The sequence below is a fragment of the Acanthopagrus latus genome, chromosome 15 (assembly GCF_904848185.1).
Source record: "Acanthopagrus latus isolate v.2019 chromosome 15, fAcaLat1.1, whole genome shotgun sequence".
Lineage (NCBI taxonomy): Eukaryota > Metazoa > Chordata > Actinopteri > Spariformes > Sparidae > Acanthopagrus > Acanthopagrus latus.
In genome coordinates this window covers 21,429,481-21,449,234 of record NC_051053.1, presented here as the reverse complement: position 1 = coordinate 21,449,234, position 19,754 = coordinate 21,429,481, and the positions used below count along the sequence as shown (strand labels likewise).

General features: G+C 44.5%; 1 protein-coding gene across 1 annotated transcript in view; it reads left to right on the top strand.

The window, feature by feature from the left end:
• Window positions 1-16,449, top strand: part of LOC119033404 (protein FAM53B-like) — a 43,093-nt gene extending 26,644 nt beyond the window's left edge. The window contains exon 5 of the mRNA XM_037123430.1: window positions 16,079-16,449. Coding sequence (XP_036979325.1) covers window positions 16,079-16,204 — 126 coding nt within the window. The 3' untranslated portion in view covers window positions 16,205-16,449. The remainder of the gene's footprint in view (window positions 1-16,078) is intronic.
• Window positions 16,450-19,754: the final 3,305 nt, after the last annotated feature.

The window sequence follows — 19,754 nt, the reverse complement described above, 5'->3', positions numbered from 1 at the left end:
AAAAGTTGAGAGATTGAGAATTAAATGAACGTGTTGAAAAACAGTTTCACAATGTTTAAGGAACTGGGGAAAAAGTCCAGGATCCTTCCCTTTATCTGTATCGACACCAAACATTAACATGCTCTATTCTGGGCCAAGAACCAATTGTCATTCAAGTTTCGTTGAAATCTGTTTCATAGATTTTGTCTAATCCTGCTCACAAACCAACCAGCCGACAAAGAGCACAAGCATAAAACATAATCTCCTTTGCAGAGGTTAAGAACAAACAAAGATAAAACGGTTCTACACGGCTTGTTCGGTGCACTTCAAGTTTTCAGAAACCCAGAGATCACAAATTAATTTGAAAAGATGTTACTCACATCCTTGACACACAGTCAACATTGTGCAACTGTGCAGACAGGGCAGGCGCATGCTAACACTTTATTAGCTTAGCAGCTACAGTAAAGATATCGGCTAAAAAAGGGATTAAATTGCGTCTTTTCAAATCATTTTGGGACGTCAGGGCTTCAGGAAAGTTGCATTACACCAGACAAGCTGTATGAAGTCATTTGATGTGGGTTTTTTTTCTCCAGCTGTTCAGGAGAATGCTGCAACACTGTTCCTTTGATGATTACAGCAAGTTCGGTAAACACTGTGCAATACCCTTATTTTGTCCACCAGCCCCAAACAAAATGGCAGGAAGCCTAGTCATGGAATATCCCTGGCCGGTAACCCAGCGGTGACCAGAGGAGATGATGTCAAAAGAAAATGTCCCAGACCCTGCGAGGCAGACAGTCAGACATGTCGGCCGGGCGAGTTTGTTCCTCCCTGGGATTTCCTATCACGTCTCTTATGTCTGTCCAAGTCTCTGAAACGAACTCAAAGCACCTGCCACCTCGTACCTCGACAGGGGTCTGCATAAAAGGCTTGTGTTGTCATTATTACCGGCCACCAGGGAGGCTGACTGCTGAAATAAATTGATAGGGCAGATTGTTTTTCCAACACGGGGGAGGAAAACCGTGCCTGCATGACAGTGTTTACGTCCAAAACAGGATGTTCCAGCCAGCCGCAGCTTTTCCTTCGATCATGGCCTTGAAGGAAGGTGAAGTCCGAGGTGTCGGCTTACGCGGACTCACACCCAAACATGTACGACGCACACTCGTTAAAAGGCCCTGAAATAGACACAGAGTGCGCTTGGCTTGGAGATGCAGAAAAGCTGTCACCTAGGCCCAGAAAACTACAGCTTTTCCTTTTCCAAATGAGTGAGTTTGTCTTTAGATCTTGCGAGAATAAGGATAAGTTGATGAAAAGAAGGACAGAAAGCTCACATTTTAAAGGATGGAAACTTAAAAAAAAAAACTGGTCATGAACTGCTGAAAGGCCCAGACATCTGTTCACACCTCACTTTTTAAAACTTGACACAAAAGGCTGGAAAAACCAAAATCCCGTTGCCATCAACAGCATTCTTGTTGCTCGCTGCTCCCAAAGGTCAGTGAACCGCACTCACAAACACGCACGCTTCCTCTCTGGCAGGAAGTTGCAGGCTAAGCGAGGGAGAGAGTTAATATCTGAGGTAAAAGCGCTATAAATAGGAAGCATTGTAGTTGTGGCTGGCAAACGCTAGACATCGGAGAGAGGGAGAGCGAGACAGGAAAGGCCACGTTACACAAATTTACAGCGCCCTGTGCTGCGCCGCCTCGATTACATGTGAGAAAACATTGGCTGTGCTTTCAAAGAGAGCTGTGTTTTACGCTGTCAGCAAAAATCACTTGAACGATCCTCTGAGAACTTAGGAGGAGGTCAGAGTCATGACATCAGCCTTTCCTCAGGCCTTTTGAGGTGTAATCTGGTGTTTACATCCAGCTGAGTGGGAAGCACGCTTGCAAACCAGCCTTAGAGAAATGTTTGTTTTCTTCTGAAATACTGATATGTTTACGGCCTCTGAGCCTCTGAGTCTCTGCGTCTCCTCCGCTGGTTGAGCTTGAAGGTTGTTTTTCTTTCGGTCAACATTGCTATTTTATAGAATCAATTGGAAGAGAAAGTAAGTTCCAGTGTGAGGGATTTAGGTTGATCCAGTGGGAGAAATATAATATTCATATTTATGTTTTTAATGCAGTTTGATCACCTGAGAAAGGAAAAAAGTTAGTTTCATGAGAATGAGCCTTTCAGAAGGAGTGGAACCTCTTCCACTGAGTCTGCCATGTTTCTACAGTGGCCCAGAATGGACAAACTCTGGCTCCAGAGAGCACCTGTCTGTGATTTTAATGGAAGGATGAGATGAGGGGTGTTCAGTTGGTTGTGATGTTATTAAATCCATCACCTTGGCCTTTTTAATTTGTTGAAAATTAGCCTCTATTTTGGGTCTATGCTGGAAAATGACATGCCAGGGTCTATTTGAATAATCAATATAAGTTAGACAAGTAACTACTGTGACTGTCTTTTTAAAGGATCACACCAGCTGCAGGGGAAGAAACACACACGCAATAGTAAACTCAGAGATGACTGAAAGCCTTTTTTATTTGTATCGTTATTGTGAATTGATTCAATAATAGTCTCACACAGTTGTGACAAAAAACTTCTGATGCTTCTGATGTGTCACTTCCCGCTACAATATGTGTGTGGGAACACATTTTGACACACACAAACTCACAATGAAATCATTAACAGTCATTGCTGTCGTGGCTGGTAAAAATATTAATGTCTACAGAGATATCTGCGATCCTGTTCTTGGTATAACTCCACAAATATTAGAGAGAGAAGATAATTAATAAAAAAAAGATTATTTCCAGTCGATTAAGGATTTAAGTACATGTTCACGTGTGTGTGAATTAACGGTATGTTGTAATGAGCACAGTAATGTAATGAATAAATAGACAATTATAAAAGCAATAAAACAAACTAAAGGAAACAAAGTGATCATTATGTTGAGGTCACTCTCTCTCGTACTTCTTGCTCAGGATCCATGAGGCAAAAAATGCTGAGAATCCCTCCTCCGCTTTTACTGAAGGTACATTTTGTGCTCCAGGTCGGTCAAATTAATCTTCCTGTCCAGTACAGCTGCGTTCGTCCGGCCCTACATGTGTACTCGCGTGTTAGCGGACACCTACCCGAGTCAGACAGGTGGCCGGCAGTGTCACATGTCACTGATTGACTAACGCTCCTCTCCCAGGTGACAGAGTGCAACCCGACACTTTGTCACCATGGCTCCAGTGATTGCCGTGCCCGTCCCCTCCTCCCTCTGCATCTCAATGTGATTTACATCTTTATAATGCACCGTAATGACTGCTTTTATTGTATGCCAGCCACCCAGGAGTACCTGGAAATCCCTCCCTCCCTGACGTTCCGTAGGCAAGCCACTGTGCTCACACATCTTAAAGACTTATCGTCCAAGGAATCAGACATGAAATCCCCTAAAAATGAGCAGAGGAGGCTGTTAACTGGCTTCCCGGGTTCAATAACAATCCGAAAACAATAAACAGTTAGATTTAATACGTCTCTTTAATGGTGTGAAGAAGGATGAGTAGTCATCTGTTTCTTCTCCGGTAATTAATCCGAACATCAGCTATAAACACTTTCAAACATTCGCTCAAGGGGGGTGTTATTTGGACGCCGTCATTAATTACTGTAATTATGATGCAAAAATGTCTTTACCCAGAGAGCGGCCTTTTTTTTTTCCCTCGCAGCTGTCAGCAAGAGGAGGAAGAAAGTGAGATGGCGATGAGCAGCTGATAGGCGCCACCTGAAAAGTGCATGTTGTTGACTTGACCGAGATAAACCCGGGAAAAAGCCAGAATTTACGCTGCAACGCTGCTCGTAAAACCTCGCAGCAGTTTATGGGGAGCAGATGGCAACATTGTCCACTGTTGATTATCTGTGCGGTATTCACAGCAATGCACTCAAATCAAGTGTTTCTGGAACAACTGCCAGCCATACTCTCCTATTACAGGGAGAAAAAAAACTTAAAAAAATAGGAGTGCCATCGGACCACAGACGATTGGACAACACCAACGCTGCCAAGCACTTATTCCATTTTGGAAATGTGTTGCCATGCCACCCAAACATTTCCCATTCTGCGTGCACTTCAGCTGCATCGCGTATTAAAAAAAAAAAAAAAAAAAATGAGACAGAGGAAAGCGGGAGACGAGCAGTTTCACTCGGTGGAAGGACACGTGCTGCGAGGGAGGAAACACATGCCCCTCTTTTTTCTCTCCGTGAATCCTTTTTTTTCTTTTGTGAGCAGGAGGGCAGCACACACACACACACACACACACAGGAGACTGTCTGTTGACTGGCTACAGACACAGTCATGACCGAGTGCCAAACAATGGGCGACTGAAATAGACATGTTGTTGCAACGGCTGGTCCCCATCCATCCATCACGCCAGTCACATCTGGGTTGACAAGTGCTGCCCGGAGCGCCTTCCTCCTGGTCCGAATCCAGAGTTGGCTGCCTTTGCTTTTCAAATTCCAACTGAGAAAAAGTCAGAATTTGGAGAATTTGGAAATCAGTATTCTGACTTTTCCTCCAAAATCCAACTTTTTTCCTACAAATTCACAGAATTCCGACTTTTTCCCCCCGAATTCAGACTTTAAACTCAAAACTCTGAGAATTTTTCCTTCCAATTCCAACTTTGTCCTCAGAATTCCAAATTTTTGTCAGAATTCTGACTTTGAATTTTGATTTTCGGAGTTTGCGTCTACAATCGCTCGAACATTAACTGCTCCCTTGTCACTAACTAGGGAGTTCTATAGAGAAGTATATAGTGACCATCAGCTGTACACTACTTTCCACGATGCATTGTGGGATACTCTGAGTGAACTACATAGGGCATAATTAATCTCACTTCACAACTAATAATGATGATGAACTCACAGTATAGTTCACTATATAGCGGGCAGTGAGTGATCCTCACATCTTTTACTGCGGCTGTAACTCCTCTGTAGTTCTTTGACAACTATCAACTAATGAACACCTTCTTTACACAAGAGTTTAATTTGTACTATGTAGCAACTCAAACAGCCACTTTCATAAACCTGTGTTAAACCCCTGGATCACTTTAAAGCAGAGTAAACAGATCTGTGTCATTGTTCTGTATGGAAGCCTTCGTGTATAATCTGGCTTCTGTCAGTTCAAATGTTTATTTTCTAGCTCCAGCCTGCGATGAGGGCGACCAAAGCAGACAGGGGCTGAGTCAGGATATTCGAGCTGTAATCAAACTGATATCAGCGAATGCTCAGGGGCGACTATCACACGGCGTTCTGCACAGCTGCAGCCTGCGTTCTTACCTTTGACCCTGGGTGTAAAGGTGGTGGAGGGGGGCTGTCATCAATTCAGGAGTCTCGCCCGGTCATGGCTAATCGAGGCTGAATCGGTGCGATGACCACCTGGGGTGATAATGGATGTGAGGTGACCCCCAGCTTTGACAACATCGTTCAGTTTAACATGAATCGTTTGCATGCATTTGTGAGATAATACTTCAATGTGTTAAAGTATGTTTAACGCTTCTGTTGCCTGAGTTTGTCTCCTCGGCACTGGACGATCCGTTTTTAAACGGTTAAACGAGTTCAAAACTATTTCCGGAGTAAGTGTTTGGCATCGAGACACTTCAGGCAGGCGATACATGACTACTGTCGCATTCTTAAAACGCGGCTAAAGCGTTTCACCTCTGACCTCTGGAACCTGCATCTGCTCCCCGAGCATCATTGAACTCCTGAGTTTAATGGCAAAGACAAAATATGTCACACATGGGTGCATTTGATTGGGTCGTACGATATATAATTTTGTGCATGTGTAGTAAACAATTTCACATCCGGGCTGCCTGACGCTTCACCCTTACAGCTTGTGTTGCCATGTGTCTCCGGAAACCCAGAATGAACCGCTCCGACTCTCAGATGCCGTATCACAATCCATCATCTCCGGAGAGGCAGCAGGCGGAGCAGATGACCTCCTCCGCAGCAGCCGTCTCTCATTTTGAATTTATGCTCGAAACACATGAGACAGATATGTCAGCGAAACAGTTCGTCAAGTGAGATGTAGCTACAGAATTTAGTGCCCGATGCACTCCCGTGGGATCCCAGTGACCCCTCGCGAAACACCCCACATTGCTCCCTGGCCAAATGGATTTCCCAGCTTGTATTAATTGGTACGTGCACACTCTCAGTTTCACATATTTAGACTTGGGCCTCGTCCAACATCGTGTAATACTGTTCTTGCTTTCATTAAAACAATAATTACTGAGGTATTTGTCACCCTGTGTGTCTCTCTCAGATCCATTTAGTCAGGTATAACTTCAGCCAGAAAGGTCGGCCACAATAGGCAGATCACTTGAACAGCTGCAGCTTAATAGTTGGGTGTTTTGAAGTTGGTTTGCATGAGGTACTTTTCCCTCGTTACTGTGTTACCTGCAGTAGATGACTGTCAGCTCTCCCTGCGTCCCTTTACGTTAAAGATTTCATAGTTCTATCTGAATACTTTCGTGTACACTCGTAGAGCTGTGTAGATGTTGCTCCGTGCTTCTCACCATTTTCTCTGCCAACGTGTTTCATGAATATAGAAGTAGAAGGAAGCAGAGAAGGGCATATAAATCCTGAAAGTATTGGTACTTCCCAGGTAAAGTCTCCATTTGGAATTAGATACTTGTGTCAACAGGACACATTAAGATTCTTCCTAATGCTGCAATATTTTCAATTTCTGCCGCTGTTGGTGCATATGTGAAGTGATTTTTCATGTGCAAATATTGAGTATTTTGCGTCTTTGTGTGTTTGGTGTTGAACACAGTTTTAAAGCTCTGAGTGGTCAGTTACAGCTGCCAGTAGACACAAAACCAGACAGGGGACAGAACAAGGTTAGAAAGCTTGTGCTTCTCTCTACATACAGCAGTTTTCTATGCAATGGTGAGTAAAAAGTTATAACGACCAATCTCCATAAAAACACAAACATGAGAATATAATCCAGGTTGACAAATACAGGAATGGACTTTCATGTATGATTGTGACATAAAATGTGAAAATCTTCAGCCCAACTACAACATGATACACAAGTGTTTGAGTGATTTCGGTTCTCATTTTACACATGAAGCTTTCTGTCATCTGTTATTTTCCTCTTCTTCAAAAGAGTACAAAAAAATGACTAAAAACACGTCTTCATAAAAACATACTGACACAGTTTCCGTGATTACTGAAATATGGAATAGAAACCAGACCGACACAGCAACGGCTCTTTACAGTGAGTTCATTACGCTGCACGACACACAAAAGGCCTCCACAAAGAGCTCCTGTGTACACAACTTGAAGAGCGCGACAGAGATGTTTTTAGTAGACTGCACAGTCAGAGTGAGAATAATAAGTCTGACGTCCATCAGATCTCCTCCACCACCCTCCAGCTGGGTCCTGTGGGTGCATACAGGAAAGGCGCCTGCCACGGTCACACATCTGTAAACATGGGCAGACAAGTAGGCAGCAGCCTCTGATGTTATCACCACAGAGATTAGCTGCAAATGAACTTGGAAATTCTAATTAGGTTCAAATTTACCCCCCTGGATAAACTGATTCTTCGGTTTCAGGCTCATTAACAAACGTGTCCAGGAGACACTTTATGATAATGTCTTAAAAAAGAGCTACTGTGAGTTTGATCTGCCAACGTCTGACAGTCTCAAGAAGCAAAGACACACTTAGTTTTGAGATAATAGGATTTTTTTTTAACCATTATGTCAACATTAATTAAAAGGATGATATGTAAAAATTGAATTTGTTCAGCTGTGCGCTCACATTACCCTGAACATTTCCAACGATGTTCACACACATTCAAGGTCTTCCAGTTGTTTGCCTGTCAGTGGCAGCGGTTATATCCCCTTCACCCAGTCGAGTCGCTCCGACTTCGAGGGAAACACCAGACGATTTGTCAAAGAGTGAGGAAGGAAGACGGTGAGCTTGCTCGCTAGCCACTCCCAAGTTGACTATTGTTTCTATTGCTTACAAGCAGTGGATCACCATTATTCATCATGGTTCTGTTTAACAAGGAATACAACAACTCCCATGATCCCACACAACTTCATGACATCGTCTTCTTTTTCATGTTTGAACGACCGTCAGTGGCAGAAATTACATACTGTGCATTTAAGTCATTACTTTATGCTTTAAAAAGAGTTCTTATAAAGCTAAGGATCCTCATGGAGTTACTTTGCAGGAAGTGCATGAATGGTTCCTCATTTCTTTTAAAAGTTCTCAGAATTTCTGCCCTTTCATGTTAATATTTTCTCATGCATGCAGTGAGCATTACAGTCTGTTCAGTCTCAGGGCTACAGAGATGGTTTTTAGTGGATTTCTCCAGAGCCCAGCAATTGTAGATTCGGCTTCCTGCTTTTCTACTCACAACCTGAAATCCGTGGTCACAGGTGTTATGTTTACACTTTTTTATGGAAAATCAATCAGTATCTCCTCCATCTGCTTACAAAACACGACTTTACACTGTCATGTTTCGTATCCTTCCCACAAACTTCACTGGACTTCAACAGAACCACGGTCGAGTAAGCTTCATCGCCGTGGTGACAAAAATAAGCATGTGGTCGATGTTGTGAAACGGTCCCAGTTTGTTTAGGTTCAGGCGGCAGAACCGCTTGGTCAGATTGAGGAAAACTTCATGGTTTGTGTTTAAAACACGTGGGCTTCTTCATGTTACGCTGCATTACGCTGTGAGATATGTATCGATATGTCAAGCGATGTACGTATGTCAACGTTTTGGTCCTACACAGATCTCAAACATCGGCCTCCTTTGTCTCCTATTTTTGCGTGACCCATCCATCATCCCCAGCTCGGTCGTCTGCTCTTTACAGCTCCTGATATCTTTATGGTGGTGCTCACTCTTACTTCCATATACACCGTTATGTGACAAAAACAAACACAACTTGAACAATGGACAATTAACTCCTTAGGTGCCGGATCATAAGTTCACCATCTTGTCATCCCTTCATCCCAGAGCCCATCAGATTTTTGGCATTATTCTCTGAAACGAACCACATCTCTCTCTCTCTCTCTCTCTGTCTCTTTTTCCTGTAGGACAATTATAACTCCCATATTATATCCCGCAAAGTGCTCATTAAGCGGCTGTAGCTGCATGATGAATGGACTCGGTCTGATAAATGTTTTCATTCTGTTTCCCCCCAAAATCTGACGGGAGGAGGAACAAACAGGATCTTGGAATGCCACCAGATCCTGTGGGAGAAGATATTCTTGATGCGGCTGTTTTTTGTTTTTTTTATCGGTGTTTCAGGTTCCCACCGAGTACTGACAGATTACTAATCTGTGTGAGCCTGTGTTATTGCTTTGGTGTGGGTCTGTCAAGGAGAGGCACAGATAGTCCCGTTTGATCTCGCTGGGAAGGGAGAAAATTAGAGTGCTTAGAAAATCCTTGGTAAAGCGTCAGCAGCTTGCCATTATCTCTGTAGGAGTGTACGTCGTGTGTGTCACGCTCGTTTTTGTTTTTTTTTTACTCCTCCCAGCCAAGCGGAGCAATGCGAGGTTAAAATGAAAAAGGTTTCCTCTTTGTGGAGAGGTGAAAGGTCACACCTGTGACTCACAAAGAGAGTGAGATACAGTAGGGAGGCTTGCTGTATGTACTGTATACATTCACTCATCTTTTGTGGAAGGATTTAACTTTTCTTTGTAAGCGTTCTTCTCATGTTTTCACTTCCCCTTACAGTGTCGCACACAGGAGCAAAAGCTAAGTCGGCCTTTGTGCAGAAGCTCTACGGGGTGATCAAGTGCAAACGGTTGGTGTCTTCATTGTGCTAACAGAGGGATGGGAGTGAACGTGAAAGACGACGAGGACAATGGAGCTCCATGAGCACAGCAAAGACGGGGCCGGTGTCTGTTATTTCTGCCTCCCTGTAGGTTTGCATGTCTGTGACAAAAGAGAAAAGGCCTCTTCCCTTGTTTGCACAGTGTGTGCTTTCCGAGTGTGCGCCCTCGCTCCTGTGCTGTTTGTGTACATGTCTGCGTATGCCTTCCAGCCATCAAACAATGCGGTGTGCCTGTATAGGAGTCGGTCTGTGTTTGTGTATCGCGCTGAGTGAGTCAGTGGATGATACTTCACGCCTGTCTGAGATTTCCTCCCGTTCTGGCTCTTTTTTTTTTGTTGTTGTGTCACTCCTCCCTTCCTTTGACATAAACTCATAATCAGTGAGATGAAGGGGATGGAAGGAGGGAGCAGAGATGGGGGTCTCTCCTCTCCAGGAGCACGTGGTAGTTCTTTCCCAAGGTTAGGGAGCAAAGTCCGTTCCGAGGGGAGGAAGTCAAACTGTCACCGGGGCTCCAATTTATCAGCTTTCCTTTGAGATTTACAGCCGTATCGTGGTCGACTCCTCTGCACGAGAAATCCACGGGCTGCACGCACACACACACACACACACACACACACACACACACAGATGCAGTCGTTCACATACACAAGTATGGGCAGTGACGTGCATACCACTGGAGCTCCATCATGGTGGTGTATGTGCATGCACACTCCCGGCACGCTCTGAGAAAAGAGGAAACAGGGATAGGATGAGTTGTGAAATGTAGGGCAGAGTTGAATCAAAGATTGAACCAAGACTGTAACACAAACAGGAGACTCAAACAGCTTCTCTCCTGCAAAAATGACAGCGTTACAGGCCTGACCGCAGCATTTTCCACAAATCCTGAGTGTGAGAAAGCCGCGAAACATTATTTTCAACTCTTGTCCCATCATCACGTGCTGGATGTTTTGTCAAATACGGGTAAAATTCAGCACAACGTAGTCTGCAGAGGCCTTGTAAGGAGTTAGGGTTTGGAAAGCCCCATAGCATGCTATTCATTTTCCCTTCTCTGCGCTCGCCAGGCCCACTCCACCCGGCTATTATGGCGGGGTTGCTCTCCAGAGACCCCCAACACAGACGCTCGTTTGGAAACCCCAAGCATGCCCCGACCGCCTGCATTTCAGCGAGGGGAAGAGAAGGGGAAGGAAAGGACGGAGAAAAGCCTTGTTCCTGGCTGCGTCCTTCTGAGTCTGTGATTTCCATCCACTGTGAATGTAAACAAACAAAGACATGAAAGAAGAAAACATGGCAGAAGAGGAGGCGAAGGAGGAGGGAGGAAACAGTCAGCAGGCAAAACACATCTTGGCACAAGGCGTGAGATACAAGTCACCAGCTCATTTACTGGTACCGCTGCCAGACACTGAGACAAAAAACACACGCAGGCAACAAAAAAAAAAAAAAAAAAAAACTTCCAGACACACCGGCACACAGAGGGCTGTCTACGAAGCCTGTGACACACCGCAGTTTAAATTTACTGTACAACAGCTGCAGGACAAAGATGGTGTGAGGTTCAGCGGTTCCAAACAAGATAATTAACAGAATGAATCAGAAGAAAAAAAAAAACCACAACACTATAATTATCTGTACAAACTCTTTGGTGATTCTGCTGAACTGGACAGCAGAACCGGCAATGTCACAAGCGTCACACGGGACATGCCCGAACAAGTCCCATCCTCGAAGGCCACACCTCGCAACACACAGAAGTCAGAGGAATCTGCCCCCGACTGCCTGGTGCCGACCACCACCGGACACCAACGGAGGTCCAGAGTCCACGTCTGTACGATCCACAGTGGGGCCGCCTGTCTGATGGATGCTCGATGGGATTTGGATATGGAGTATGCTGGAGCTACGTTTACAGAGATCAGGTGGTCTACTGCTTGTAGGCCTCTTATTGACTTTTTGCGTCATAAATAATCATAAAGAATCATCACGAGGAGAACTGTTTTACTGGGCCGACAGCTAAATTATAATAGCTTTACACGGGCGTTTACTGAAAACGTCTATACCATGCTGACGTCAGCGCATGTGTTCACTGTTCACAATGAAAGTTCTTGTCAGCTAACGACAGCTCATGACATCCAGGCCCTGTGATATAGCAGGCCGTTACATAACCTGCGCAGAGCAGAACGGCACCATGTGAAAAGCCCTGCGTCGATGGGTTGGACCTGTGCGGAGAACAGGATGTCAGGGACAGATTGATTGGGTGTCGAGAGAGTTGTATGAAGGAGCTTTATGAGCAGAGGCTCCGGTTTCTTTTCTTAGCATTAGTCACCGTAACCTCGTTCCCTCTTTTCGTCTCTGCCTCTCTCATTGGAGGTCTAAAGATAAAAACAAGGATGTGTTGTGTTGATCTGGCAAAAACCTCATGTGTCTGTGCAGCGCAGATTCCCAGACAGATATTTTTTTTAGCATCAAAGGGGACTTTGTGTTTGTTTTCACATAAAATGTGCCATAATTGGGTTTTCACATTTTCTCCACAGCCCCAGGCGCACTGCTTGACCTCAGTGGAGTGAGATTATCAGATTTTATTTTCCTGTTCTGTAATATCCTCCGCCGGGGGAGAATGGCGAACGTATATTCGGCAATCTGTGCCCGTATGGAGCCATCTACACCTCTGGGGTAGACGCAAAGACTCAGAAAGCCTCCCTGTAGAAACAAGGGAGGTTTCATTTAAAGCAATTTCCTTCTTTTCTTTCATTTTCTTCACTCCATTTTTATCTTCCCCCGGTGCATACCATGGAAGCTATAGTGGCATTTCCAGCTGCCAAAACTGGCCACAAAGTGCTTTAAAATCTGTGTCATATGGTCTCTCTCCGCTGCGCTCTCCCCACGGCCTCACCACTTAAAAAACTGCAGCAAGACGAAGGCAGGAGGCTCAGGATGTTCAGCAGCAGCATACGCTCTTTTTGTTTACACGGATTAATGTGTAAACACAGTCGAACCTGCTTTCTGATCTTTACATATCTGCAATTTAGCCGTGTCTAAATATTTACCGAAAGTTTCCTCCCATTCAGACAGTTTGACATTCAGGACATGAAGCAAAAAAAAAAATTAAAAATCCCTCCCATGTATCATATTTTGGAAGGCGGCCAATCATTGAAACAGTTGTTGTGGCAGGTGATCCTGTGAGGATGTGAGCTCGATATAACTTGATGTAAAGATTACAGACAGCAAAAATAACAGCACCAAGTTGGGATGATGTGTGTGCAGCAACTTTAAACATGCGTTAATGAGCTTCCATGCCAGTCAGAGGCAGCGCGACAGGCTGCAAACACATGTTGATGTATTTTCACCTTTTAAAACTGTAACGGAGAACGCGTTAGCAAACAACATGAGCATTCATTTGCCACCTGATGAATGCTCCTCCCTCCGAAATGGAAATAGTTGCCTCTTCCGCCGCAATGCTCACCAGCTGGTCACTAACTTTTCTAATGTTTTGTGCAGGGCAGTTAATGTACAGTAATTTTACAAGAGCTTTTATTCCTGAAAATGTCTGCCTACCACAGCTGGAAATGAAGTTGGTGAAAGCAGTGAGATGTAGAGTGAAGATCAACCAAAACAATTAGCTGAAAGACGCTCAAATGCTCCGTAGATTTGAAGCCATTTGGTTGCCGGTTCTTCTATCCAAACCACAGTGTTTGTACCAATCAGTGAAACTATTGGCGGCTCTAAACGTGGCGACAGCGAGAGATTTGACTCTGTGATTTAAAACAACAATGGCGGCTCTTTGAGCAGCCTAGTCTCAGTGTATGAACGTGACCATTTGTCTCAGCAATGAAAGTACACATGTTTGAAGGTTTAGCACTAACACGGGGCGATAACGAGACAAGAGACAAGAGTGAAAGCAGCAGAAAGAGACAGAACGTCTGCATCGGGAGGAGGTCGGAGTTATTTTTGGGGAAACCATAATCTCTTGGTGGTGGTGGTGGAAGTAGTTAAATAAAGCCAAACCATTATCTTTTCTGTAACCCAACCAAGTAGTTTTGGTGCATTTGAAAGTGATGGGTCTATTACACTGTAGTCTCAAGAGGTTAGCACTGATGCTGCTGTAGCATCCGTTACATCAGAACAGGAGGGTTTATTTCATTGAACGTAGAGCAAAGAACCAAACTAGCAGTGCTCACATACTGTTGATCCGATTGCTTTAAATTAGCCCTTGATGGATGGTGATAGACTCACGCTTTGTCCAAGCAACTACCATGTTTTGTTTTTTTTAAAGTGACTGGCCTTCTCCAAACAGTTTCAAGCAAAGCCTTCCAAGTGGTTCTGTGTAACAAGATGTGTCAGGTTAATGCTACACAGGAATCTCTCTAAAAAAAAAAGCAATGTTTGGACTCATACAAAAATGAGTTAAGAAATGTCTGGATCATCAGAGAGCCTGCCCTTTGTATTTCCTTACTTTCCTTTTGTTTTGCTGTGCTTCTGACGTTTCTGCCCGTCGACAATTCCCGAAAGACAGTTGATTGTTGATTCCCCCGGTCATCAAATACAGATACTTTGGGCTGACAAGCCATCAAGCCAAAGTGTGGGTATTTCACAACCCCACAATCGACTGTCTTTCTCCAGAAAACTTCCAAACAGCAACCAGCAAATCCAGCAAAGTATCGCTTTGAAATGTACTAAAGTAAGTCTGCAGATGAATGGCAGCAATTATGGATTTAAAGATCTTTTAATTTTCACTGCAAAGAACAATTCACACGTCAGTTTGTCTCTACGTTTCCTTGAGTCACCTCTTTTGTTTTTGTGGATGACTGGTAGTTTCCCTGTAGGCCTGCGGCTAAGGCTGCGCTGTGTGTTTTGGTTGGAATTACCTGAACACCGTCTAGTTTCTGGCATACAGCCTGCTGGATTACCGAAGGTGTTTGTCCAAACCGAGAGCGTCAGACAGCGAAAGAGCACTCGGTGCTGACATGGAAATTGTGGGTTTATGAAAGAGGGAGTGATCTGACATGCAAAACAAACATCACTCTTCCTTCTTTTGTGAAATACTGATGGGAGGTTTCTCCACATGGTGCCAGTTTTAAACCGTCACTGGCCAATCAAAGATCTTATCCAGGGAGATGTATTTGATTTCTCTCTGATAAATCCAGTGCTCATGATGAGGAACTGAATGTAAACAGGTCCGGATCGGAACCAGTTCTTCTGCTTTAAACATTTTAGGCAGGTCCTACCCTCCGATTCAGATTGGTGTACGGTTTCTGCCCTCCATCTGTCCTGCTGCATGCCTCCCCCGCCCCCTGGCTTTCTTTGTGTTCAATAAAACTCTGCATGCATAGAAAAACTCTAGTCTGTCAAACTTGTGCAGTCAAGCGACCTGGTTTAAATCATACAAACATCATGCATCTGTTATAATAAGCCCGGTGGGGGAGATAATATTTGATAATGAGCAACCAAATGAAGACACTGGTAGCTAAATATGTAACTGAGAAAGTGAAATGACTTGAATGATCCCTCACCTACGGCTGTGTTAGAGTCTTTTCAAACTATTTTGCTGTCGGTCTGTTCTGGGAATATTCTTGTCAGTTTACATATTCACTTACTCATACACTGATTGAGTAAGCTGCCTGTTTGTGAGTCTCGTGTCCTGAGTTCACTTCTGGCCTCTTTCAAAGGCTGGATACAAAGATACTGCTGCTCCTTCACTCAGGGCAGGTCACCATCGCTCTTCATACAAGTCCTATTAGGCAAGTCTTGCCACTCGGCAGCCATCTTGGCAACATCGCTGAGCAGTTATTGGGACCAGGCCCAGTCTAAATGACTCTGGGACATAATGTACAGAATCGGGAGTCAAATCTGATAAAAAAAAAAACTGCTCAACAAGTTCAGTGACTTCACCCCAAAATAAGGTTATAGGCAGGTTGCACTTGTACTGAGCATGCACAGGGTTTCACAACACCACCTTCCTCCGACAACGTACCCGTGTAACCCTCGACGCCCGTCAGCCACATCGGTTCAAACTGTTGAGAATCTCAGTGCTCGAAGTGGTTTGCCTCTTTAATGTCTCTGTCCAAACCCTTTAATTATTCTCAATCACTTCCTGACAGTTAATATTAAATGATGAGTACTAGTCTTATATGTGTCCCATTAAATATAAAGCTACAGCTACTGTAATGGCAGGTTAGCTTAGCTTGGCACAAAGACTGGCAACAGCTAGCCTCGCTCTGTCCCTCAGCAACAAAGTCTGCCCATCAACACCTCTAAAGCTAATTAACATCTTTTTTTTGTTGAATCCTTTAAAAAAACTACAATTCACTGTTTTACAGAGGGAGTGCTGGACTGTTTCCTGCCAGGCAACCAACGACCCCAGGAAGCTACTGGAGACGCAATCTTCTGTAAATGGGTGGAACGCCATTTTTATAATTCAGCCTGTGTTAACTAACTATAACTAAAGAGTTTTACCGGATGCCAGTGGATGGACTTCAGACTGTCCCCTTTTTCCCAGTCACTGAGATAAGCTAAGCTAACGGGCTGCTGACAAATTTAACACACAGCGCTTCCCTAAAAATGTCAAACTATTCCTCATTCATGCACAATGCAAAAAAACAGGCTGATGTTTACCACAATTCCAAGGGGTTATCTGCAATGCAGGAAGTGCGTGTGTAATGAAGGAAGCCTAACTAAAAGATAAACACACCACACCTCGTACTGTCTTGTCTTGTCAGATCCTGTCTCACTCTGCCTGACTCCTTCTGCTGCTGCTGCAGCCTCTGGGTCAATAGGAGAGGGAGCAGCATGTATCTGACGCTTTAAATCAGGCTTAGACTTTTTATTGTCCTGGAAGCATCAACTCTGCCACAGCACTCCTCTCAATATATTCCCATGCAATATGCAAAGATAACACATGAAACTAGGTGTGTTCGGCGCTACCTCGGTTTCAAGTTTGTGCCTTCGAGGGAGAAAGATGCACTGGCAGACACTCCCTAAGCACACTCATACATATAAAATGGGCATTTCCTTGATGAAACCACAGAATGTCCGCTTCACCTGTCCCTCCCAAACGTATGCAACTAAATGCATTCGCACAGAAGCATTTTCAGACACACAGAAAGAAAGCATGACAAAGAAGGAGCATGGTGTGTTTACTTTATCAGCGCACTGTGGCACGGCCTGGACAAAAGGCCCCCGGTTTTTGGCACACAATGCTCCTTGCAGGTTATTTCTGGTGCCCCGGCAGTGGAGAGGGATGAAAGACTAGCCACAAAGGAAAGAATGTGGTTCCTGTTGTGGTCTTAGGGGGTCATGGGCGAGTAGATGTGGGGGTAGGGTGTCTGCCTTTTGACATTGGGTGGCCCCTGGGGTGCATGAGTCAGGGTCTGCTGTTGGAGGAGGGGTGGAAATGGGTGTTTATAGGCGAGCCCTCAAGGGGTCATGGGGAAGAGTTATGTTAACCGCACAAGACGACACAAAGGATGCCACCTTGGTGTCGACCTGCTGAAGATAAGAGCACTTTCAGGAATGAAGACAGTCGAGCTTTGCACTGACGTAATGCTTAAAACTGACGCAAAACAGTGATGGAAGTGTTTGCTGATGCTTCTTTTTCATGCTTTGTCACTGACACCCCCTGACAAACCCCCCCTGAAGGGACATCTCGGCCTCTGCAAGCACAACAGAACGAGTAGTGACAGAGACGACACATGACATGGTTACCCCCGCGGTAACAGCGTGTCAGCGTCTGTCTGCAAATGTGCGTGAGGGAGGATGCAGCCTTGCTCTTATGAATGTTTACAGCATGGACATCATGTGCTGTGATATTAAACACGTCTGGGATCCTGTTGCTCATGGTATAGGTGCGATGGCACGACACACTCTGGCAGTTTGTGTGCACATGCTCCACTTTTGGCAGGCTCACGTAACTGCCACCGAGAGACGCTGCTGCAGAATCAAGTTCTGCCACTGTCTGTCTCGCCGTGTGTTTTCACTGCAGCCACAGGCCTGTCATTATCAGACAGACAATAAACAGCTGATGACAGCATGTGTACACGGGCAACTTTTTCTTTGTTATTGACACAACGATTGTGATGTGAGGGCACGAAGAAGGAGTCGCCCCGAACTGCGAAACAATTAAGACGGATCAAAGATGATGGAAGGGCACAGAAACATCACAAAGTAACCTATTCAACCCCTTTGGGTGCCTGTTGTTCGACTTGATTACATGGATGCAAATATAAAACAGCATGTAGAAGGATCCTTTGTGATGATGACATCGGGCTGCAGCGGCGAACAAAACCAAAAACATTCATGTTTTCATTTTTTGCCTCTTTTCATCATTCCTCACTCTCCCTTTTCTCCGTCCATGTGGTTGCATGCGTGAATCTAATTGGTGGAGAGTTGGCTGGAAGGCCGGCATAACAAAACAGGAAGCCGGCACTTATCTGCCGGGGATGGGGGATGACGACGCGGCAGACAAGTCCAAGATCTACGCTGGATTTCTCATATTCGAATGAAGTTTATCTTTGCTCGATTATAAATCAAAAAAGGCACGAAAACAGTCTTTGTGCAGGAGTGAGACTGAGGCAGAAGCAGGATGGGAGCGTAAGGTCGAGAGGATGTTTGGAGTTTACACTGTCAGTTTACTGCTTTGTGTATTTTCCCCTGGTGATGACACGTAGCTCTTCTGATGTGTATCCTCCAGAGCACAGCTGAGTCTAATGTGATGATGTGAATTACCAAACAATGCAAGTTGACTGTATTCACAATAGCATCTGTCTTGTGACACTTTCCCCCCTTTTTACCGCAACAACAACACTCCGAAGTTACTCATAACTTGGACAACAACAGGTTTAGTGTTAAATTAAAACTATATACATCAGCATAGGGTTAGATTAACTCAATACAGTTTCCTAGAGTCAACACAGCACATTTTCGATTGTTCATGAGTTTCAGTGACGTTTGATTTGTTGGCTTCCTCACTCTGAAATGGGTGCCCAAAGTTTTTCCATCGGAGGACGGCTGGCCAGAAGAAAAAAACTACTTTATTGTTAAATGGCAAAATGGTACTACAGTAGGTTCCCAAGTTTTAAAGTTGACAGATCGTTACAAGATGACAAGATCTCACACACGAGACACGACGGCGGAATGATACGGTCTAAGTTTGTGTGCAAGTTGTTTGTGCGCTAATTTGAAGTGAAATAAAAGGGAAGTAAAAAAAGAAGATTATGAGCGGGAGGATGGATTATGACGTGCGGGGCAGCGAGGATTATGTTTGTTCCAAAAAACGTGAAACTTCCTGCTCGTGCTGTAGCTCAAGAACACGGTTACAAATCCCGAAAAGCTTGTGTGTATGTATCCTGATAGAAACTATAGATCTATCACTACACCCTGTCAATACAAATAGATACATGACAAGATCGTGTTCAGAGAAGAACTGCAGATGACAAATGAGGAGAGACGGAGAAAAGAGAGTAATGGTGACAAAGTATTTCAATTTCGCATCTTTGGACTGATCACACATGGCGATTGCCACACATGGGAACAGGCACCGATTTGCATCAACTGTAAAATCAGGACTAAGATCCTGTTGTGCGTCACTTTACCCATCACACTCAGATAAGTAACGAGGTAACGAGGCTACGTGCTTGAAGAGCATTTTTATGGCCCCCAAAATAAATCAGCATGAAAAGTTTCCCTCTCTTCTTTTTCACTTGCACCGTTGAGCCAAGTTAAACCTTTTGCCAGGCAAACTTCGGCTCGCAGGCTGCACTGAGGGTCTGAACTTAACTCTGCTGGTTGGTTAATATTAGCGCACCTCGGCTCTGTTGAGTCAGCCGCAGGTGATGTCGAAAGACGATTAAGCAAGAATTAGGCAATCATTGCTGAGAAGGATTTATAGACTGTAACTACAACATGTGTTATCTGTTGTTTTTTTAGGCTGACTTTCGGTTTTACCTTTACCAGCCAGGCGAGTTTGGCATCTTGTTCGATACTTCTGAGGAAAACCTT